Source organism: Marmota marmota, unplaced genomic scaffold (assembly GCF_001458135.2).
Source record: "Marmota marmota marmota unplaced genomic scaffold, marMar, whole genome shotgun sequence".
In the NCBI taxonomy this organism is placed as follows: Eukaryota; Metazoa; Chordata; class Mammalia; order Rodentia; family Sciuridae; genus Marmota; species Marmota marmota.
In genome coordinates this window covers 502690-527875 of record NW_026000173.1, presented here as the reverse complement: position 1 = coordinate 527875, position 25186 = coordinate 502690, and the positions used below count along the sequence as shown (strand labels likewise).

The 25186-nt window shown below is 39.9% G+C and overlaps 1 protein-coding gene, 1 long non-coding RNA gene and 1 pseudogene across 2 annotated transcripts; 2 read left to right on the top strand and 1 right to left on the bottom strand.

Moving 5' to 3' along the window:
- The window catches only part of LOC107159897, a 71502-nt pseudogene that overhangs the window by 7479 nt on the left and 38837 nt on the right, over positions 1-25186 (bottom strand).
- Positions 1781-3851, top strand: LOC125611941. Its single transcript, XR_007342192.1, has 3 exons — positions 1781-1859; positions 1952-2082; positions 3441-3851. It is a non-coding gene; the product is annotated as an uncharacterized LOC125611941 (long non-coding RNA).
- Positions 7742-23442, top strand: LOC107159889 (C-type lectin domain family 4 member A-like). Its single transcript, XM_015506553.1, has 5 exons — positions 7742-7775; positions 14274-14387; positions 20481-20632; positions 22198-22310; positions 23295-23442. Exons 1-5 carry the CDS (start codon positions 7742-7744, stop codon positions 23440-23442), a joined length of 561 nt encoding a protein of 186 aa, XP_015362039.1.

Genomic DNA, 25186 nt, shown 5'->3' with positions numbered 1-25186 from the left:
CCTTATTTTGTGTATTTTTTATTTAGAGACAGGGTCTCACAGAGTTGCTTAGTGCCTTCCTTTTTGCTGAGGTTGGCCTTGAACTTGTGATCCTCCTGCCTCAGCCTCTTGAGCTGCTAGGATTATAGGTGTGTGCCACTGAGCCCAGCTGTGAGTTCAGTTTCTTGAGTTCTTTGTACATCCTTGGGTATCCTGAATTTAATGTCTTATCTGATGTACTAGTGCTGAAGATTTTTTCCCAATCTGTAGGATTTCTGTACACATTTCTTTAAAAAAAATTTTTTTTAAGTTGTAGATGTACAAATACCTTTATTTTATTTATGTGGTGCTGAGGATCAAACCCAGGGCCTCACACATGCAAGACAAGCACTCTACTGCTGAGCTCCAGCCCCAGCCCTTCTTTACACATTCTTGTTTGTTTTAAGACGGAATTCTTGCTGGTATTTGAGGACTTGGTATGGGACATCAAAGCCCAAGCAGGATGAAGAAAATATCTACACAGAAGAGAGACATGGTGTGGTTTTCATAAACTGAGCTGTAAATTTGAGAGGTGGCTTAGCACAGGATCAGAACTTCAGCAAAGTGAGCAGAATGTTCATTTTGTGGGGTATGGTTGGCTGGACCTATGTGGGAACACTCAATAAGAGCTAATAGGGCTTTAGGCTAGGGGACAGAAGATTAGATTAAGGAGTAAGAAATAAATCAGGAAGAACAGTGTCTTAGGGAATGATGGCACAAGATGAGAGATTGGTAACATCCAGAGTATAATCAAATGAGTTAACAAATAAGTAAAAAGTTAGAGATAATGAACACAGATTTCCTTATGTCACTGAAGTGTGGAAGAAATGTGGAAATTAAAAAAATGAAAATGAAATCTGAGGCATTGAATTAGAATTAGGGGTATTACTGTGAATTTAGTGATTTCAGTATATTTTGATATAAAATAAATGTGGAAATCAGTGGAAACAAATACAGAGGTGAGAGAGAGGGAAAGATATGGAAAGAAGAAGATAGATATAAGAGAAAAAAGAGTTATGTAGGGTTATAAAAAGAAGGGAATTCATTTGGGGAGAACTGAGGTATAGAACCCGGGCATGAGTTGGTTGAGAGCAGCTCTGTGGAATGATCCCACATGAAAGATTTAGTTTTTGGACTGTTTTCATTTTGGCTTTTGAAAAAATAAATCAGATTTGGCACTCAGTTTAAGTTCATCCTCTTCTACATGTGATTTCATTTAATTTTCCCAACTGTTAAGTACATTCATATTTACCTTCCAGAGAATGTTGCTAAGGTGATGTGGGGGGTAAAAGGAGAAATTAGTGAAGAATAAAAGGTGGTCTCCTCTTTTACTAAGAATTTCAGGAGATCTCAAGGTGGCCACTAGCAAAAATGAATGAAGGTTCATGATGGTGCTGATTGTGAGCAGCAGGGAAAGCAGAGAGCACAGAGGAGCACAGAGGACACCTTCACACTTTTCATTCCCCACCATGCTAAAGGAAGGTGGCTCTGAACATGGGGAGGCTGTCATCTGAGATTTGTGTCAATGATCACCTTAGAATGTGGCACAAAAAAGCTGCCTGATTAGTCAAACCTGATAACATGAAGGCAATATGAGCAAGTGTTGCTCAGATTGTTTGGCTAAATAGTTACATTTGCATGTGGAAGCATAAATTTCAGTTTTCCTGGTGAGTTTACAAAATGAAGTTCTTAGTTCTTCTCTAATTGTCTGATTCCTCTTTTACTACCTTCCTATTTCTTTTGAGTTCTCACTTTTGTTATACTTATATATCTACTGTTTGGAGGCTGTAATTATCATTCTGGTTGTCTTGAAGATCAGAATTCAGTGATTTCACTCTCAGGTATGTGTCTATTTATTACTTCTGCTCTCATCTAGTTAAGTGGTAGAGTAATTTGCTCTCAGGCTGGAATCTCATTTGTAATATGTTTTAAGGAAAAGATGGCATGGGATTTCTGAAAAAAGAAGAAGGTTTCTTCTCAAGATGGCTTTAGGAACAAATTATGCTGAAGTGAGTTTGAAAAATGAACTGAGGTCCTCAGGCATCAACTCAAATTCTCCTGCAGGTAAAAGATAATTTTTCAGTGGTCAGTGTTAATTATGAGGTGAAGGATGAAGAGACAGTTGATAAGCAGGGCAGAGTTAATGTTACTTGCTGTGTCTCTGAAATGATCATGTGGGGGACACCCAGGAATCTCTGAGGATTGTGCTGCCCGTAGATAAGAATGAAGGTGTTTTAGAGCTGCAAAGTGGGGAAAAATCCATAATACTTTCTTTACTATTATCATTTACAGAAAACCAAATTTTGAATTTTATTGTATATCATTCCATATAGGAATATATAAAAATGTGTGTACCTGTATTTCCAGAACTGAAAGAATATAATACTGAGTTGTTCCTCCTCACCATTGACAATATACACAATTAAAAAATTGTTTATATTTATTTAATGCTTTTATCTTTTTTTTTTCAGTGCTGGGGATTGAACCCAGGGTCTTGTGCATGCAAGGCAAGCACTCTACCAACTGAGTTATATCCCCAGCTCCCTTATTGCTTTTATCTTAATGGAAGTGACTGCAAGACCACCAACAACTTTGGTAGTGATCATTTTCAGGTTTTGTATATCCTAAACAAAATTGCTGTAGAACAAAGCTATACCCTCTGTTGTGAAAAGGCTTTCTGACCACGAAATAGTGACTTAAAATGCTGATTGTATAGTAAAAACATGAAATTTGGTCATATAAATTTATCTTGTATAGCATATTATAAGTTTGACGTAGGATTATTTAAATATGTAATGAAGTAATGAGCAACCATAACAAAAATATTAATAAAGAGATTATGTTGAAAAAGTATTTATGATACAGTATAAAAGAAAATAGTGAATCAGAAATCAATAAATGTGTATGTCAATGAAATGGAAAAATGTTCATATATGTTGTACACACTTCAAAAATTTCTGAAAAGACATGTGTCAAAATATTAACAATAGTTAATCTCAATGGTAGAAATTTGTGCTTTTGGGTATTTTATAAAGTTTTTTAAAAATAATAAACATAATTGACTTTTTCTAATTTTAATTTTCATATTATTTCAAATATTCACAGTAGTAGTTGTTGTGCTTTATGGGAGAAAATTAAAGAGTAGAAGAGAAAGATGTTAGATTTTTGTAACTGTGACCAAAATACCTGATAAGAACAACTTAGAGGAAAAAGCTTTATTTGGGATCAACATTTCAGAAGTCAGTCTTTGGTGAGTCAGCTCCATCACTCTGGCTCTAAGGTGAGGCAGAACATCATGGTGGAAGGGCATGGCAGAGTAGAGCTGTTCAGCTGATGGCAGCCAGAGGATCATGGAAGTTTCCACAGAGATTTCAAAGGAAGACCTGAGGGTTCAAAGTGAAGCAGTGTTGGAATTCCTGCAGGATTCCCTTGAGAAGGCATGCATGAAGCTGTGAAGGGGAAGCTGAAGCTGGAATGGAGATCCCAGGGATTAAGATATGCCAGTAATGTGGAATGTCTGCTGAGGAAAGCTGTTGGCTGTAGATGGAGTCAGCCTAAGAAAGAGACCATGTGGATGACAACCAGCAAGGCCATTTAGGTGGTGCTGCAGAAGCTCTTTGAAGATTACATCTCACCACAATATTACCAAGATGCTGGACATGGAGTTTTAGAAACTAATATCTGCCTGAGTTTGGGTTTCGTCCCTTCCTTCTATATCCTTATTCCTCCTTTTTGGAATGGGAACATTTACTTTATGCCATTGTATATTGGAAGTATGCAACTTGTAAGGACAGGCACTGGTGATCAAAAGGAGGCAGATTAAAAGCAGCTGAATAAGGCTTTATTGAGATTCATTCCTGGGAGAAACCCTTCAGTCCAAAGAGTGGGTCTGGGAGAAATGCGCCCAGGCTCAGGATTGGAATTTTATTGGGCTCAGGGCAGGTAGGGAGGGCTTGGGACAGGAAAGGGAGGTTTTTAGAATCCCTTGTCTTCCTGGGGTTGGTCAGGGGATCTTGCCTGAGATCCATGTCCTTCCAAAATTGGTCAGGAGAACCCGCTGCTTGACAGTTGGTTATGAGGCACTAGGACTGCTTGTCTGTTGGCACCTGTTTGATTGTTGTTTCATGCACTTCGGTTGCCTGGTGCTTTGTTTCCTTAGCCACCTGAAATCAACCTAACATCCCAGCCTTTTTTTATGATATAGGATGCCGAATTCCATCTGGCTACTTCCTCCTTGCTAGGAGTACTGGGGAAAAGTGGATGGCTTGGGTTTTGGTTTGGTAGGGAGGCAATCGTGGGCATGAAGGAGCATCTGGTTGTAGGTCACTCTGGTAATTTCACCCCTGCGCTTACAGGTGAACCTGAGTAGGGAGGGAGCAATTATTCATAGAAGTTCAATTACTAATATAGGAGTGAGAATGGGAGTCAGCCACATAATGAGGGTTGAGTTTAGCCAGCCTGGTTATTTGATTGTTGCTGTTTAAGCTTTTCACCCCCCAAATGGAGAATGTTGACTTTCTTTTTGACCAATCTAGTTTCATTGATGTAGTAGCAGCATTTTTCTTTCAGGAATAGACAGGTTCTTCCTTTGTCTGCTGTCAGGAGATCTAGGGATTGATGGTTCTGTAGTGAAACTAGGGCAATCAATGTTATTTACCTTTTCAGGGAAGTTAGAGAGGTGTTTGATGCCTCTACCACTTCCCAAAGCTGTTGTTCAAGCTTCTGAGTAGTGGTTGCTGCATAACCAAGTCCTCCTGCCCCCAGTCTGGAGGCAGCAAGTGAGAAGGCTAGGGAGAGTCCAACTACTACTGGTAGAATGATGGCTCATCTTGCTCTGAAAAGGGAAGTAGTAACAAGCCATATTAATTCAGCCTCACTGTACAGAGTTAATTGAGGAACCAAGGTAGAAGGAAAACAAAAAGTGAAGGGCATGCTGAGGCTTAGATTTTTTGTTAGGGTACCATTGCACCTGAAAAAGAACCTCCAGAGGAGCAAAAGTGGGGGAAGAGATTCAAATGATCTGGTCACAGGGTACTGAACCAGAGGAAATGTAGCAGTAAGAGAAATTCCCCGATGAGTTATGAAAAAGGGGTACTTCCTGAAAGGCTGGAGAGGGGGATTCTTGGGGGTTGATTGAGGTATTGAGAAGAAGATCTATGGGAATCACAGGTAAAGGAGTATGATCCAAACCTGTGCAGAGGAAACAGTCTGAAATGTTATTAAATTTGGATAAATTGAGAAGCTGAAGGCCCTGATGTACTAGGGCAATCCATGAAAAAGGGTAAACTTTAGGATGGGCAACTGCATCCAGCTGGTGTTGGAGTTCTTTCTCTTGCTCCTGGATGGTTATATGAATTTTAGGGGACACTTGTACATAAGTTCTCCAGATTCTGATAGAGGCTGAGGGGAGCTTGGCAAAACCCTAGGAATAAAATTTACCATGAACACCACATGCTCATTTCATGTCCCATGGGTCCCAAATAGTTAATTTTGTGTATGCTCATTTTTCATAACAAGGCTTATCTAGAAAGCATGTCTTGCATGAATTATAAGGGCACCCACCATAGGTGTTAGGCCAGTGCTTATAAGATTCCTAAGTTTGGTCTGATATGAAGTATAGCATTGCTGCACGTATGTGGGACGAGGTGGCTTGGTTGAATCCAGTAATGATTAGAGTGACTGCCCGATTGCAGCCAGTGGAAAGGCAATTACCTTGACCCATAAACTGAGAGTGGGTGGTGCTGTCTGTAGCCATGTCGCTTGGATGTGGAAGCACCCTCTGTGGCTTGAGAGAGATTAATGATTAGTAATAGAAGAAGAGTGTTGATGAGAAATCTTGAGCTTGGTGGGCCCCAGCATGGTGGAAGTCCAGGACTGGACATTTGGAACATGTGTCTTTTTAAGGCAGGAGACATGGTATCAGGGGGAGTGGCCCAAAATCTTGGCTGCCATTGGCATAGTAAGTATGACTGTATTGTTTTTTTTTTTTTTTCCAGCAAGATTCCAATGATTGAGGATGCAGTTCCCAAAGTAAGACTTCACCTGGTTGAAGAGGGTCCAATTTGGTTTGTGCTTGCACTGGGATTGAGGCAATGGATGGTGCAGGAAGACACCAGTCTGCACATTCCATTAGGAATTTGTGTAGAAGTGTGAGATATGGCAGGTAGAACAAAAGGGGAGGGGGAGTGAATGGAAAGCTTTGGTTGATTAAGAAAGGGTGCCTATAGAGTACCTCAAAGGGGCTAAAGCCTGAGGGGGCACTAGGGCCTGCCTGAATTTGGGTGAGGGCTAATGGCAGGAAATTGGGCCAGGAAAGCCTGAGTTCAATAACAAATTTAGTGAGATGTTTAGTGAGATGATCCTATAGAATGCCATTAGCCCTCTCAAGCTTACCTGAGGATTGGGGATGGTAGGGGATGTGGATCCTCCAAGTGATGTTGAGGCCTTTGGAGACTAGTTGAACAACCTGAGAAGTAAAGGCTGGACCATTGTCTGACTGAATGGAGTTAGGAAGTCTGAACCTGGGAATGATCTGCTCAATAAGGATGGAGGCGATGGTGTCAGCAGTTTCCCGGGAGGTAGGAAGTCTTCTATCCAACCTGAAAAAGTATCAACCAAAGTAAGTATGTAGCAAAGCTTTTTGTGCCTAGGTATGTGAGTGAAGTCGAGCTGCCAGTCTTCGCCTGGCTGGTGGCCCCTCATCTGATGTGTGGGGAGTTGAGGTTTGATGCCCCCTTGTGAGGATACTGTAGAGCAGATAGAACAAGTGAAGTGGACCTGCTGGAGAGTAGTTCTTATTCCTGGGGAGTAAAAGAGTGGTTGTAAAAACTGGAAAAGGGATTTGGGGCCAATTTGAAGAGAGTTATGAATGTCCATCAATAAACTGTAAACTTGCTGTTTAGGGAGGGCAATTTGGTCCCCCAGGAAGATCCGGCCTTTCTCCCCAAAATGGCCACCTTGTGTTGTTATTAGGTCCTGTCATTCTTGTGGGGGAATATTTAGGTTTAATTGTGGAGGATAGGAATAGGATAGGGACTGCTGAGAATTTTTTCATTAGTTCTTGTGCTATGGAGTCTACTTTGTTGTTGCCTATAGCTATAGGGTCAGAGGAAATTCGATGACCTCTGAAGTATGATGGCCACTCGTGATGGCAGTTGCAGTGCCTCTAAGAGTTTGGAAATCAGATTGGCATTGACCACTGGTGATCCCTTTGTGATCAAGAATCCATGTTCCTTCCAAGTAGCAGAATATGAATGAGCAATTAGGAAAGCATATTTGGAGTCTGTGTATATGTTAACCTGTTTGTCTTTGGATAGAGTGAGAGCTCTGATAAGTGCAAAAAGTTCAGCTTTCTGGGAGGTGGTCCCTTCAGAAAGGCAGCTGGCTTCTAGAACTGAGGCCGCGGTGACTACCGCGTATGCATCTTTACACCATCTACAGTGACCTATTACCAAACCTCAGTTCACAACACTGGTTAAGTCAGGTAAGGGAAGTGGGTAATCAAAGAGGTCTTCATGGGGTGATTGCAGGTTCTCCAGAAGCTGTGCACAGGAATGGTTAGCATTCGAAGATGGTGGGGATGATGGGAGGAGTATGGCAGGATTGAGGGAAGAAGAAGAACAGAAAGTAATGGTGAAGTTTTCTATAAAGAGAAGGTGGAATTCTTGAATTCAAGAAGGGCTCAGAAGGGGAAGAGATTTTGATTTAAGAGGTCCTGTAGTCAATGAGTGGAGAATACAGTTATTGGTTGGAGCAAGGTAAGTTTTAAGGCTTTCATAATTAGTTCCACTGCTACTGCCCATGCTCAAAGGCATGATAACCATCCACAGACTGTAGAATCAAGCTGCTTGGACAGGTATGCCAACAGCTTATAGGAGGATCCAGATGTTTGAGTGAGGAGGCCTGTGGTGATGGTTAGGGTTTGTAAGAGATAAAGTGGGAGAAGATGTGAGAGCATCCCTGAACTTGTAAAAGGAGTTGGCTACTAGATTAGGGGAGTTGAGGGGCTCATGAGGGGTGTCCTTAGTTCCCTGGTATAAGGGCTTGACAGGATGTGCAAAGTTGGGGACCAATGCCTGAAAAAGCCAGCCAGACCCAGGAAGGAGAGGATGTAGTCTGCTGTTTTAGATGGCTGTAGGTCACAGAGAGCTTGAATTCTGTTTATGTTAGGCTTCTAGAGGTTGGAGTGAGGAGTATACCAAAATAGGTGACTGAAGAAGTAGTAAGCTGGGCTTTGGCTGGAGAGACCCAATATATCTGGGACCCCAGGAAATTGGGGAGCTGAGAAGTGTGAGTTTGGGAAGTCTTGAGGGATGAACTGCATGGGAGAAGGTCATGCACATACTGTAAGAGAGTGCTATCCCCCAAGCCACAAGCAGTTAGATCCTGTGCCAAGTCTTGCCCAAAGAGGTGGGGTCTGTTCCTGAAGCCTTGGGTAAAACTGTCCATGTCAGCTGTTGAGATCAAAAGGATGTAGAGTTTTCCCATGTGAAGGCAAAGAGGTAATAAGAGTCAGGATGGAGAGGCACTGTAAAAAAGGCGTCTTTAAGATCCAGAACAGTAAAGTGAGAAAGAAGAGTGTAAGGGTTGTGAACCACTCGGTGGATGGGAATAACCACCTCATTAATTAGGCAGTGGTCCTAGAATAAGTGACAGGCTCTTGAGGGTTTCTGTACTGGCAATATGGGAGTGTTGCAGGGGGAGTAAGTAGGAATGACGAGTCCCTGGGCAAGTAATCAGTCTATGATGGGTTTAAGCCCCTCCCTGTGGGTTTTGGAGATGGGAAACTTGGGATGCAAAGGAAATTTAGTTTGAGGTTTCAGTTGGATATGGACAGGCTTGTGGTGGGAAGCTATGACCAGCTTGGAGGTGTCCTAGATCAATTAGGTCAGGGGGCAATGGCACGGTAGATACTGTTGGGTTATTAGAGAAAGTAAGAATTAGAGGTAGAAGAAGATGGTGGTAGTATTCTTGGGTTATTGTTGGAGGGTGGCTCCTAATAATTGGAGAACATCTCTGCCTAGGAGAGGAACTGGACAGGATGGAATGACCATAAAATAGTGTGTGAAAGAGTGTCCCTCCAGAGCACAGGCCAGCTTAGAAGTTTGGTTTGGGAAGGAGGGTTTTCCATCAATCCTCATACCTGAGACCTGGGAAGGAAACAGAGGCCCATAGTGGGCAAGTAAGACAGAATACATAGCCCCCCGTGTCCACAGGGAAGGTTATAAACTTACTGGCTATCTAGAGTGTTACCCTGGGCTCCGTTAGAGTGATGGGGGTCCTCGTGTCTGGGCTTCTTTAGACTTCTGCAAACCCCAGTAGTTAAAGAAATGGGACCTCCTGGCTGGTCATACCCTCATTTGGAGGCGCCAAGGAAGGGCCAGCTATGGGGCAGTCACTCTTGCAATGTCCTGTCTGCTTAGAGGTGGGGCACAGCCTGGAGAGGGAGCCGTGGGTTTGGGCATTGGTGAGCCCAGTGACCTTTGCATCCACTTTTGCAGCAAGCCCCTGGTGGAGAGGAATGCTGGTTTCCCTGTGAAGCTTTTGCTAGAGCCGTAGGCCTCAGGGCAGCTGCCAAGGCCTGGGTTTGGAGTGTTACCTTTTTCTGCAATTGAGCCTGCCTGGATAGTTCAGCCGATTCCTCTTGGGTATTATAGACTTTAAAAGCCATTTCACCAGGTCTTGGATAAGGGTCTGAGGGCCCTCCTCAGCTCATTTTAGCTTTTTTCTAATATCAGGGTCTGATTGAGTAATAAAATGGGTTGCTAACACTGTAGCCTCAGAAGGAGACTCAGGATACAGCTTAGTATATTTGGTGAGGGCCTCTGTACAGGGGTTGAGAAATAAGGCTGGATTCTGATCTGGATCCTGCATGATTTCTCTCAGCTTTTCAAAATTGACTGCCTTATTGGAAACTGCCTGCATGCCTGCTGTAAGGTATTGGACCATGTGAGTGCAGTGACGGTGACCTTGTAGGATATCTTTGTAGTCCCAGTTGGGTTCTGTTAGGGAAATGGTTGCTTCACCAGAGGGGAGAGTTATATGTGTTAGATGAATTTGATCAGCATGATCTCGTGCAGACTGCTGGATGCGGGCTTACTCATCCTGCATAAGGGTGGAGGATAGAACAACATAGATGTCATGCCAGGTAAGATTGTAAGCCTGAGAGTGGTATCAAAATTTCTTAATATAAGTAGAAGAGTTACCAGAGAAGGATCCAAGGTGCTTTTCAATCTGGTAAACTATACTACAGAGCAACAGTAACAAAAACAGCATGGTACTGGCACCAAAACAAGCTGGTAGACCAATGGTACAGAATAGAGGACACAGAGACTAACCCACAAAATTACAACTACCTCATATTAGACAAAGGTGCCAAAAGCATGCACTGGAGAAAGGATAGCATCTTCAACAAATGGTGCTGGGAAAACTGGAAATCCATATGCAACAAAATATAATTGAATTCCCATCTCTCATCATGTACAAAAGTTAACACAAAATGGATCAAGGATCTAGGAATTAAACCAGAGACTCTGTGTCTAATAGAAGAAAAAGTAGGCCCTAATCTCCATTACATGGAGCTAGGCCCCAATTTCCTTAATAAAATGCCTATAGCACAAGAATTAAAACCAAGAATCAAGAAGTGGAATGAATTTAAACTAACATTTTTTTTTTCTCAGCAAAAGAAATGATACGTGAGGTAAATAGGGAGCCTCCATCCTGGGAACAAGTTTTTACCCCTCACACATCAGATAGAGCTCTAATCTCTAGGGTATATTAAGAGTTCAACAAGATAAGCACCAAAAAACCAAATCATCCAATCAATAAATGGGCCAAGGACCTGAACAGACAATTCTCAGAAGAGGATATATAATCAACAAATATAAGAAAAAATGCTCATCATCTCTAGCAATCAGAGAAATGCAAATAAACACTACTCTAAGATACCATCTCACTCCAGTAAGAATGGCAGCCATTATGAGGACAAACAACAATAAGTGCTGGTGAGGATGTGGAGGAAAAAGGTACACTAATACACTGTTGGTGGGACTGCAAATTGGTGCAGGCAATTTGGAAAGCAGTATGGAGATTCCTTGGAAAGCTGGGAATGGAACCACCATTCGACCAAGCTATTCCTCTTCTCGGACTATACCCAAAGAACCTAAAAATAGCATACTACAGGGACACAGCCACATCAATGTTTATAGCAGCACAATTCACAATAGCTAAACTGTGGGGCCAATCTAGATGTCCTTCAGTGGATAAATGGATAAAAATAATGTGTCATTTATACACAATGGAATATAAGTCAGCACTAAAAAAGAATAAGATCATGACATTTGCAGGGAAATGGATGGCATTAGAGCAGATTATGTTAAGTGAAGTTAGCCAATCCCAAAAAAACAAATGCCAAATGTTTTCTCTGATATAAGGGGGGTGACTCAAAATGGGGTAGGGAGGGAGTGCATGGGAGAAAGATTACCACTATATAGGGAATAGGGGTGGGAGGGAAAGGGAGGGAGAAGGGGAATAGCATCGATGGTGGAAGGAGACCCTCATCATTATACAAAATACATGTATGAAGATGTGAATTTGGTGTCAACATACCTTATATACAAACAGAGATATGATAAATTGTAGTATAAAGGTGTATTAAGAATTGTAATACAAAAAAGAGAACTCATGTATAATGGCATAATTTGGTGTTAACATACTTTATATAAAGAGTTATGAAAAATTGTGCTGTGAATGGATAATTATGATTGTAATGCATTCCACTATTGTCATGTATATAAGAAATAAAAATAAATTAAAAAAAGATCCTGAAGTGAGAATGGGACGTGTACTTGGACAATCCTTTGGTGCCAGCCACTTCCTGAGAGGACAAAGGAGCTTTGGGTTAGCTGGTAAGAAGGCCTGGTGGGACCATGTGTGGGCACTGACAGGAGAAGTGAGGAGTGAGTGGGTGGAGGGATCCTGAGGGGGAAGGGAGAAGGATTGTATCAGTAGAAGAGGGGGCAGAGGAATCATGACTGTAGGAGAGAAGGAGGGAGAGGAGGGGGAGGGTTCTGGAGCAGGGGAGGAGGAGCTGTGGTAGCTGGAGGAGGGGAGGGTGCCATTGTGAGAGGGGAGGAGGGAGAGGATTGACCTGCTAGGGTGGGGGAAGACCAGAAGGTGGGGCTGAGAGCAGTTTGGGTGGATCTGAGAATGAGGAAGGAGATGGAGAAGAACAGGAAAGGGGTTTGGGATTTTCCCTAGCAAGGAAGACTTGAGCAGTAGAACAGGTAGAGCAGAGGGTAGGATGGGAACAAATCTCAAAAAGCCTGAATGTAAGGGACTTCCCTATCTGGTGACAGAAATTGTCCAAATCAGTGAGGATTTAAAACCAAAAGTTCCTTCTGGGGGCCATTTTGACCCATTGTCTAAGTCATACTGGGGCCAGGCCACAGTGAAGTGAAAGACCAGGTACTTACAGCACAGGTCTTGAGTGAGTCCTAATTTGACAAAATTGGAATATAGACAACCCAAAGGAGTTTTTGGGTCTAAGGAGGACTTGGTGTTTCCTGTGACCTTCTGGCACCTGCAGGGGTGGGTGGGAGCAAAAAAAGTTTCCCAAATTCTTATTGCACTCACCTGAGGGACAGAAAAGGGCTGGGTGGTGGTTGAGGTGTTTCTGCAACTTACTGGGGCCCAAATGGATCAGAATGGCTCATACAAGGACTGGGGACATCTCCACAGTTCCCAGGGCCTTCAGCAGAACAGGTGGGAGTCTATGGCATGTGCGTGACTTACAGATAGACACCCCCCCACCCCCCGCCCAGGACCGATAGGGGCTGGAAGGTCAGGAGAAATGAGGGAATTTACCCCATTCCTGTTGGCCTGGATGAAAGGAGAGCAAAAATAGAGCAGCTTAGAAATTTCCTGGTTCATTTGAAGGAGAGGGTGGACCTCAACCCCTATAGGTTGGAGAGGGCGCTCCCTATGGGGAGAGCTGAAAAGCCCTCCCAGGTTTTGGCACCAGATGTTAGGTCAGGCAACAGTGACCAAAATGAGGCAGATCAAAAGCAGATGAACAAGACTTTATTGAGATTTGCTCCTTGGAGAGACCCTCCAGTCCAACATAGCGGGTCTAGGAGAATAGCGCCCACAGTCAGCCGGATTGTAATTTTATTGGGGTTAAGGTAAGAAAGGAGGGCTTGGAACAGAAAAGGGAGGCTTTTAGGGTCCCTTGTTCTCCTGGGGTTGGTCAGGATTTCTTGCCGAGATCCATGTCCTTCCAGGATTGCTCAGGAGACCTCACTGATTTACAGGTGGTTATGAGGTACCGTCATTGCTTGTCTCTTGGCGCCTGATTGTTTGTTCTTTCTTGCACTTGGGTTGTCTGGTGCTCTGTTCCCTTAGCCACCTCAAACCAACTTAACATAACTTACTTTTGATTTTTATAGAGGCTCACACCACAGTTTGTCTTGAGTCTCAGAGGAGACTTTGGACTTGGTCTATTGGGAAATGCTGGAACTTTGAAAACTTTGGAGACTCTTGGAGATGGACTACATGGTTTTTCCATTGTGAGATCGACATGAAGTTTTGGGGGACCAGTGGCAGAATGTTATGTTGTGAATATGAGATGTGCCCTGAAAAGCTTATGTGGCAATTCAGGAACATTTGTAGATAAAATAGTTATGAGAACCATAAACTGATCAGTGGATTAATTAACATATTGATGGATTAATAATTAGAATGAATTACTATTTGGTAATCAGGTGTGGTGTGGCTGAAGTAATTTGCTCACTGGGGCATGCCCTTTGATTATACACTTTTTATTTATATATTTTAATGAGTGCATTTTAATTATATACACTAGTGGGATTCACTGTTACATATTCATACATGTACATGATATGACAATATAATTTGATCAACATCATTCCTCAGTGGATTATATTTTTTCTCTGGCTCCTTGTTTGCTCTTTCTGCTTCCTGGCTGTCTTGAGCTGAACAGCATTCCTCCACTACACCCTTCTTCCATGATGTTCTGCCTCACCTCAGGCCCAGAGCAATGGAGAAAGCTGACCATGGACTGAAACCATGAACCCAAAATAACTTCTGAAGCCATGAAACCAAAGTAACCTTTTTCTACTCTAAGTTGTTCTTTTCAAATATTTTGGTCACAGTGAGAAAAAGCCAACTCATAGACGAGGAACTGGAAATAAAAATAGAATTCATTACTGACGAATCTAATTTGTTTTATCCTTCAGATCCCAGGGAAAACACCATTCCTCACCAGAGTCATTTTGTTTTCTCCAAGCTTCTTGCCTTGTTGCTGATACTTTTCCTGCTGAAGGAAATCTTATTGTCTGTCTCTTTTATCAGTAAGTATGCCAACTGAGTCATTTAATAATGTCTCCATTTCATGAATAGAAGCCATTCATTAGATGGGCTGGAATGTAGCTCAGTAGCAAAGTGTCTGCCTTGAATTCACAAAGCCCTGGGGTTTGACCCCTAGTTCCAAAAAAGACAATGACAACAACAACAACAACAACCCACCAAAAAAAAAAAAAGATTAAAAAAAAGAGAAGCCAATCATTAGAAACTCACATTTCACAATGATCCAGGAATTTGAAAAATAAATTTTCTATGGGGGGGCATGGGTTAGAGTTCCTGAGAATTCTTTGGGAATTTTGCTTTTGCAAAAATCAAGGAATTTATTATGTTCACTGAGAGAATTTGAAGAGTAGATATGTGTGTATGCGTTGGTGTTACAGAATAAAATTTATGGTCATCAGTTCTATTTTAGATTCTGTGTGATGACACATCTATATTTCCTTAATAGCATTTATAAGGCTAGTCTTATTTGACTTCACAAACAATGATATCTTTGGATGAGCAGGTGGAAATTAAGAGGATGGAAGAAATGTTTCAGGAAGTGTTCCCCAGGGAATTTCCTTCTAATAATTTCTGTGTGTTTCATTGTGAGATCTTAGGAAATGTCAATTTAACAAATAGGTGGATTCATGCATATGTTGTATTTCAGAGTTTATCAAGCTTTCAAAAGTCATAAAACTTAGCATATACTAGAAGTAGACATTGGTTTATTAATTTGGTCATTTTAAGTAACAATGGCCATACATATTGTTTGCTAGGCACTGTGTTAGAGAGTCCAGAAATAGCCACAGCCACTAGTCTCAAGATATTCATAGAATAGTCAAAATAACCAGTGTTTACAACATGAGATGGGAAGTATTGTGCAGATAAGAAGTGAGCACAGGAAGTTGAGATAGGTTTCCTGAAGGAGGAGACATCTACCTTTGTTACTACCAAATGACATAGATATATTATATATATGTCATTACAACATGGAAAAAAATTGGGAGAAATATAAATATGCCTGACTGGGAACATATAGTGCTATGTGAAAAACTTTGAAATGAAGTTGTAGGTAGCAAACTGAAACAGAATTCAGATCATGAAGAAGGTCATATATTATAATAAAAAAATTAGATTTTTTCCCTAAAGGTTATATGATAAGATATCCTTTGCTACTTAATAAACATGCCTAAAACAGTGAATTGAAACAGTTATTTATTTAGCTCATGCATCTGTGGTTTGGCAATTTAGACTGGTCTCAGTTGGGAGTTTCCTTTGGTCCTAGCTGAACTTACTCATGCATATGATATTGGGGACCAATCACAGGCAACTTGGCTTCTGAAGAAGAGCATGTGAGCTAGAATGAAAAGAGCAATTTTACCATATTTCTCTCAATATTCATCAGGCAATCCTTGCTTGGTGCTACAGAATGAAATCTATGGATCATCAGTTCTATATTAGATTCAGTGTGAGAACACATCTGTGTTTCCTTAATAGCATTTATAAGGCTAGTCTTATTTTACTTCACAGACACTGATATTTTTGGATGAACAGCTTACAGACTTCCATTTTAGAGGGTGAACGGAAACAAGGCACATCAAAGTTTCAATTTGGAATTATCCTGGTTGCTTTTGCACATTCCATTGGTCAAATGGAGTCTTAAAGGCAGCTCACATTCTATTGGTGAAGAAATACACCCTACTTCTTGATTGGAGAAGCTACAAAGTCACATTTCAAAGGGGTGTAAATACAAGAAGGGTGGAACATTGAGGCCAGTTTTGCAGTGCGTCAGTGATGTGGAGCCATTGATGGATTTTGGGCAGGACTTTGACATAGTTAAATTTGACTTAAGAAGGCATGCTTTTACTGAGGTGTGGAAATGGATTTAGGAGGACAAAGGGGAAGGTAAGGAGAGGCATTATTTTCTAGAAAATGGACAAAAGTAGACAGCATTGTTTTAAGTGAGATCAAGCCGACTGAGGAAGTCATTGGTTGTGTGTCTTCTGTCGTATATGATAATTTGGGAACAAAAAAAGAAAAAGGGGTCAGGTCTCATGAAAATCGAGGGAAAGGTAGTAGAGTAGAGGTAGGGGACCAGGGTGACAGAAGAGGGAAGGGATTGTGGAGGTACTGGGGAATTAAATTGACCAAATAATGTTTCATGCATGTATGACTATGTAACAGTGCATCCTATTATTATGTATAATTATAATGCACCAAAGAGATGCTAATTCACCTTCCCATTGGAAAACATTGAGAGCCTCATTTAAGAATAATGTTAGTGAAGAAAGAGAAGACAGGTAGATTAAAGGGTAAAGAAGTTATAATAAAGGAGGCCAAGGCTTGATGAATATTGAGGATTAAATGACCCAGAGATGTTAAGTGTGGAAATAATATTCTGACCTTGTAAACTCAGCAATGAAGAAGTTTTTCCAAGGCATAGGCAGTGTAGGATGAATAGCGGATTTGTTTTGAGAGATGATTATTTATCTTTTTGGTACAGTTAACTCAGAATGTACATGTCCAGTGGGAGGCATATTTGCCTAGATTTTAGTAGAGAGAGTTCTGGAATTTTGGAAGTCATTTATATAATGATAGCAAGTCCCAGCATGGAAATATATGCTATCACTCCAGAAGAGGACTTTAAATAAGACATTGGGATTAGGAAAGAACTCTTGGACATGCTACAGTTTTTTTTTTTTTTAAAGTGAATGGAGGAAGAGAGCTGATGGAAGAAGATAAGAAGGAGCAGTAAGAAAGGTGAGGCAGGAATAGGAGAAAACAGTGTACTAAGAGCTAAGGAGGAAGACCTGGGTTAATGATTGCAAGAAGGCCATTAAAAATGACTAATAAATGGTCCTAGAAAATTACTGATGATCCAATTCAAGGAGGGTTTTAATGAAATGGTGGAAGACAAAGCCTGAATGAAGTGAGTCAAGGAATAAATAGGAGGTTAGAGGGAAAGAGGAAATTTAATTTCTTGCAGTAGTGTTTATTAACCCAAGGCCTTGCATATTCTAGGCAAGTGCTGTGATACTGAGATACTACTGCAGCCCAGAAAATCCAACTTCTAGAGGTGGGGGTGAGTTGGTTATAGATTGGGAGAGACACACAAAAGAGATGAAGAACAATGTCCTCTTGGTCAATCTTTGGGTTTTTGAAAAACATTTTTTCTGTTCTTTAAGATCACCCAGAATTGGTTAAAATTAGCAAATTCTTCCTTCCCGCAAAGTACCAGGTTGTGTACCTTCTTAAATAATTTCCATTTCCATCCCACAAAATTTAGCCTTTGTTTGCATATTGGGTTAACTCTGGATGAAGTCTATGGATAACATCCTTCAGATCGCATTATGATGGAACTTTCACATCTTCTTTCAACTCCTCATCTTTTAGTTATTCCTGGAGATACCTAATATTTCCAAAGCAGTAGGATTAGAATTCCATTGACTGAGGGGTCATGGGGAAACTTTTTCTGTCAGGCTCTGTCCATTTAGGAAATTGGACATGTGTAGATTTTGTCCATAGAATGCAAGAAAGCAATGTAAAGAGCAATGACCTAATGCTACCAGAAAAATGATTGGTTTTATTCTATTTTCCAGCTTTTTTTCATAAAAATTCTCAGCTGCTTGAAGACAAAAATTATAAAAGATTTATAAAAGCAATGATTCACACAAATCTGGAGCGTGTAACAATCAATTCAACCATGGAAGGTAAAACTTCATGTGCCTAGAATTCAGTTGCTGACTGTAGTATGTAAGATTCCCAAATCAGTATTTTTGATTTCCAGGTAGAACACACTTAGTAGTGGGGTTTCATGGTGATTCTAAGCTACAAGTGTAGAATCATAGAATCTAACATTCTTTCTTTATTTTTTAGTTGTAGATGTGCACAATATTTTTATTTGTTGATTTCTATGTGGTACTGAGGATCAAACCCAGTGCCTCACATATACAAGGCATGTGCTGTACCACTGAGCTACAGCCCCAGCCCAGAATCTCACAATTTTATATGGATATTTAAAGTTGTCCATGTGAAGCTGGATTTGGAAAAAGGATATATTGTTATTGTATTTCTTCAGACTGTTCTTCTTTCTGAGGTTTCTGAAAGGCTAGTGTTTTTCTCACATGTCAAAAAATTTGATAAAAATGAAGATGAATATATTATTGGGAATGTGAATTTTTTTAACCTTTAAATAGGGTGTTTTAAAACATTTTTAAATTGACAGAAAAACTGAGCAGATAATGTTAAAATATTGTATTTTAAGCCTACCTTGCACACACAGTGCCCATTATTATTATCCTATTCCTAAGTAACATTTGTTACAAAAAATGAACCAAAGTCATGATTTTTTTCCCTTTGGTAGTAGAAATTGAAATCAGATTTTCAAACATGCTGGGCACGACTCTATCACTGATCCACTTCCTTAGCCCCAAATTCTTGATTTTCCCAATTTTTAACTCGTTCTTTTTCTATATTCTAATCCTGTACAGTCCTCCACTTTCCATTGGTTTGTCATATCTCTTTAGTTTCCTCTTTGCTATGATATTTCTTCAGATCTTTCTTGCTAGATGACTCTGAAATTTAGTGGGGGAATAATATTCTGTATATTATTGTTTGTCTCTGTGTTAAAATTTGATGTTTTTTCAATGATTATAGGGGGATTATTTGTTTTGGGGAGGAAGGTCACATATATAAAATGCTATTCATCACATTATTTCAAGGGTATATATTATCAAAGTGAATGTTGACTTCTGGTGCTGAACTTGATCACCTGAAGTGGTGTTTGTCAGGTTTCTCATTGTGAAGCTACTTTTCCCTCTTCTATTCCCACACTGTACAGTTCATAAGGTGGTTGCTAAGTGCAGCTAATGTTTTATGATGGAGGAATCATGCTCCCATTTATTAGGGTGGTGTATTATGTTAGTGCTCTCCAGAGGAACAGAAGCCATGTGAATATGGATTTTATTTTAAGAACTTGATTCATGGAAATGTGGGGGCTTGATAAGTCCAAAATTTGATCTGGGTAACTTTTAGGCTGAAGAATCAGGAAGGAGTGTAAGAAGGAGGCCAAAGGAAATCTGCTAAGCTTTTAAATGTTATTATATTTTTTCAATGATAAAATTTCCATTTTTTACATCTTCTGTTTTTTGTTGAGTCTACTTTTTCATTTTTTTATTAAATTATTTATTCATCCTAGTTTGTTATACATGATGGCAGAATGCAATTCATTTCATATTACACAGAGAAAGCACAAATTTTCCAAGTCACTGATTGCACACAAAGTATTTTCACACCACTTGTGTCTTCATACATGTACTTAGGGTAATAATGTCTAACTCATTCTACCAACTTTCCTACTCCCTTGCCCCCTCCCTTTCCCTCCCTCCCCTTTGCCCTATCTAAAGTTCCTCCATTACTCCCATGATGTCCCCTTCTCCCCCCACCACCTCCTATTGCCATTATGAGTCAGCATTCCTTTGCTTGTTTTTTGGCAATGGTGGTTTGTGTGGGTACCAGAGGTTGAAGCTTGGGCTGCCAAACCCCTGAGCCATATTCCAGCCCCCTCCCCCCCTTTTTAAAAAAAATTTTGATGCAGGGATTCTCTAAGTTACTTTGGGCTTTTACTTTGTTTCAAGATTGTTTGTATCTTCTTTTTGAAGCATTTTTATCATGGTTGCTTTAAAATCTTTGTCAGATAATCGTAACATTTTTATTGTCTATTTTTTATGGCTATTGATTATAATTTTTTTTTACTAAAATTGAGAACTTTCTGGTCCTTGATATGATTAATTTTTTTTTGAAACCTGGATATTTCTATTTTGAGGTTTTGGGGTCTAGGTTTTATTTCAACATTATATTTTAGCTTTTTTTCCCCCTGATACCAGTTCAGCAGGTGAAAGGGGTCTTGACACATTATTGCCTGCTTGAGGCAACTTGGTTCCTTGACACCTGAGGAAAGGGGTCTCCTTGTTATATCTGGGTGAATATGAGAGTTGCAGCTTTCATGCTGTTTCCCTTGGTCTATAAATTTAATAATACACACACTTTAAAAATACACATTCATATAATGCACCTATTTGCCCTTCTTACCAATAAAGGAAAAGTCTGGAGCTGTTGCCCAAAGAATTGGAAGTCATTTAGTTCCTGTTGCTACTTTTTTTCTACTGATGCAAAATCTTGGAAGGAGAGTCAAGAGAACTGCTCTAGAATGGAGGCTCACCTGGTGGTGATCAACAGCAAGGATGAACAGGTACTTTCTAAGAGACAATAGAGTCATGAGCCTCTCTGACGTTTGTACATGTCTTTGCTAAGAGGGGATATTGATGCTGTGGCAGAAGATTTTCCATAAGACAGATAGGAGAGGCTCCCTCAGCCTTCATATTACACACCTTGTACCTTCTTCAGTATAACTAACCTACCCCCAGGGAAACTATGGCATTCAACATGTAAGACCTGGGGGTTTAGTGAAAGGATGAAATGTTTCTGCCTATAACAGCAGTTGGTTATTTCAATATAAAACTGTTTTCTGAATTATCAACTGCTAAACAGAAAGGAGAATTAACTTGAATGGGCAAAGTTAAATCGAGAGACTCACAATCAGCAACCAGGAATGAAATTTTAAGAATTTGTGAAATTCTGGTTGTTGTGTGCATGCTTGTAATCCCAGAGGCTTGGGATGCTGAGGCAGGAGGATCTCAAGTTCAAAGCAGTCCTCCACAATGTAGCTAGATCCTGTCCCTAATTGAAATATAAGAAATTGTGCTTGGGGACTGGGATTGTGGCTCAGTGGTAGAGTACTCGCCTAGCATGTGAGGGGCTCTGGATTCGATTGTGAGAACCATAAACATATAAAATAAAGATATCCTGTTGATCTACAACTAAAAAATAAATATTAAAAAAATGGTGGGGATGTAGCTCAGTGGTTAAGCACTCCTGGGTTCAATTTCGGGTACCAAAAGAAAAAAAAGAAAGAAATTCATGATATAATGAAAAATGATTAAATTTGTAAGAATTTTCTCCTGTACAACTTTGAAGAATGTTCTTTCAGTGAAGAAATGAGGGAAGTTGAATTTGAGATGAGAATTCATTATGGTTGTAAGTAGGAATTGCTTCTATATTTAATAAATTAAGGCTCACAGATGATGTCTTTGATCCTTTTGTGCTCAAAGATCTGCAGTTCTGAGGTCCCCATATGGTTCTTCCTAAACCATCTCCTTTTGTTTTTATTTCTGTATGACCATAAATAGCAATATGACCAAAAATCACCCTGTACCTTTAAATATGTATAATTATTAGTTGTTAGTAAAATCTTTAAAAAGATATAAAGAAGATGGAAATGTTAACTATGCCAATTTGATCATTTTGCACTGTGTATATGTATCAAGTTATCATGTTATCGGAGAGATTTTACAATTAAAATAATAAAGATGAAATAAATCTCCAAAATTCATTTTTTAAAGAGAGAGAGAGAGAGAGAGAGAGAGAGAGAGAGAGAGAGAGTTTTTTAATATTTAGTTTTTAGTTTTAGGTGGACAAAACATCTTTATTTTATTTTTATGTGGTGCTGAGAATTGAACCCAGCATACTGCACATGCCAGGTGAGCGCGCTACCGCTTGAGCCACATCCTCAGCCCACCAAAATTCTTTTAAAAATATTTTTATTGGAAATTATATTTACACATGAGAGTGGACTTCATTCTGTTTTATTAATACCAGTACATAGCATGATTTGGCAAATTAAAAAAATTTAAAAACAACTCAGTTCAAGCTGAGTATCTAAAGCCTATGACTTCTTTTCTTTTTCTTTTCCTTTAGGATTTCCTCACTCAGAATATGGATAAAAAAGCTTATTTTGTGGGGCCATCAGATCCAGATGGTCAAGGACAATGGCAATGGGTTGATCAGACCCCATACAACCAAAGTGCCACGTGAGTACAGAATTAGATAAAGGAATCCTGTGTCCTGGATCATGCAGGAAGTTTAGAGTGTTCCAGCATCAGTTCTGAAAGTAAAACAGCTTACTCTTGTCATGTTACACACATATTTAATCAATTTTATTGCCTTATTAAATTATCACAGAACCCTAGGAGGCACACATTATTTTTTCTATTATAGAATTGAGGAAATTGAATTTGGTGAGTATAGATAGTTCAGCTAATGTCATCCAACAATAGTCTTTAGAACCAGGTGGATTCTACTTTGCTTTTAAAATCTCTATTTAGTCTGTAATAAAAATTCATGTTTTTAAAGATCATTATGGATTATTGTGATTTAATATTTCTCATAAAACTAAAATCCTAAATTTGGATACTATTACAATATCTCATATTTATGTAATCTTTAAATGCATTTAAATACATTTGTGTACTTCCACCTTTAATCTTTTTATCTTCTTTGTGAAATATATAGTGCTGTTACTCTGGTCCAGTTTTTAGATGGGCAAACTGAGAATCTAAGAAATTAAATTATTTGACTTAGAGAACTGGAAAAATTAGAAGATCTAGAGATTTAACTAGTTCTCCAGATTCAAAATCATCCCATTAAAAAGGGGGGGGTGAAGCCTATATTGATACATGGGACCATGGTGACTTCTCTTCATCATATAAGAAAGCCCCATGGATTGACAGTCTCCTGGCAACAGGGCCTATGTTTAGAAGAGAGCCCATGGGTAACTTTAGTCAAATGCTTAATGCAATAAGGTATGAGAAAATATGAATGACGAGGGCACAATTTTCAAGATAAATGCGAGAGGTGTTGGTGGAGATGCTGCATGAGAATTGGGAAGGGTTGGTCTGGGCATATCTGACCCTGACTTCCACAAAGTTCTACCCCAGCCTCTGACCCTATCACTGACTCTATCCCCTTTAAAAGAAGTCTTGGAAGAATAACTTCATCCTTTTTCTCTGTTTCAGATTCTGGCATCCAGGTGAGCCAAGTCATAGTGAAGAGCATTGTGTTGTAATAAATCATCGTCCTACATCTTTACCATGGGGCTGGAATGATGTACCTTGTAAACATAGTCACCGGTCAGTTTGTGAAATGATGAAGATCTACTTATGAATCAACACTTTTCATGGACATGTGCTTGGATTTGCATTCATTATTCTAGAGGTAGCTCATAAATTCTTCTTTATGAAAGACATTCCATAGACATTTAGGTATGTGGTTAACTATTCCACTTTTGAGGAAATATTAGTGTTGCATATAGAACTTACCAGTTTACTTCCTACTGAGCACTGAGTACAATAATTCTGAGGGACTTTTACTTAATGTACAATGAGTTTACTCCATATTATTTCTGTACCATAATGATGGTACAGAATTTTCAAAAGATACATTTTACTCAAAATGCCTTTGACTGTCTCAATAAAGAGAGTAATTGAAAAGGAGTGAAATATCTTATCCTGTGTGTATCCAGTGCTGGAACTCTTCTCTTCACTCTACCTTGTGTTGTATGAGTGTGTTTCTGTGTCTTTTACTTATTTTTCTCTAGAGCATCTTTACATCAATGTGTGTGAACAGGTTTTATGTGAGGTTTATGTTTAAAGAGCGGTATAGAATCAGAAACCATCCTACTGAGTACTAATCACTGAAAAGAATTATAAGAAGTAATACAGTAGTTATGGTTTTAAGCCACTAAGATTTTGGGTAGAATGTTCAGTACTGGGGAGAATACTTTCACACAACTATCATTTTGTAGAAATGATAATGTTGAAGCTGGCTGATTTCTCTGAAGGTGGATATTTGCTACAACTCACCACCCTCCAGAGCCCTTTTGGTGTAAATTTTATTCAGATGATTTTAATTCTAAAACATGGATTATGTTACAGTTTAGATATGAGGTGTCTCCTAAAAGCTCATGTGTGTGACAATGAAAGAAAGTTTAGAGTTGATATGATGGGATATGAGAGCCTTCACCCAATCAGTGCATTAATCCCCTGATAGGGACTAAATAAATGGTAAGTGTAGGCATGTAGGGTGTGGCTGAAAGAGGTGAGTCACTGAGGGTGTGCCTTTGAGGTGGGTATTTTGTTGTGGTGGGATGATTCTGGTTTTTTTTTCTCCCTCTCTGCTTCCTGGTGGGCATGTCCTAAGCCACTTTCCTCTTCTACACTTTTGTTCTCTGATGGTCTATTTCACTTCAGGCCCAGAGCAGTGGGAGCTGGCCATCTATGGACTGACCTTTGAAAACATGAGCCCCAGATGAACTTTTCCTCCTCTAATTTTTTTTTTGTCAGGTATTTTGGTCACAGAAGCAAAAAAGCTGACTAAAATCGATTAATAGTCCTTTCTTTGCCTATATAGAAATCATCAGTAGTGCACACTTGCTGGAGATGAGCCTCATAATTCAAGGACAGAAGAAATAATGAGGCACAGTCCAGCTGTATTGAAGCAATTGTTCAAAGTAAAGTTTTGATGAAATATGTTACCGCTGTTGACCGGTGACGAGTTCTTGCTTCCCCAATGTTGAAGAATAGCACCAAAGAAGCACGCCGAGGCAAGGTCAGAATAGAAATTAGAAGTTTATTAAAGGACAGCAGAAAAGACTTCTCCCGGAGGAAGAAGGGGACCCAAGAGGTGGAATCCGTGGAAGTGCGGTTGTCTCTCCATTTTATAGTTTCTTTCAGTGATGGAATGTAGGTGGGAAGGCCCCAGGGGTGGGACACAGGTGGGCCAAAGAAGTAGTCTGAGCAGGAAGGACTTCATTAACACTTCTTTGTGATGGACTTTGGCCTAGGGCCTTTTCAGGACTTCATTAACATTCTATGAGTTGTCCTGCGTTTCCTGGAATCATTCTCAGCAT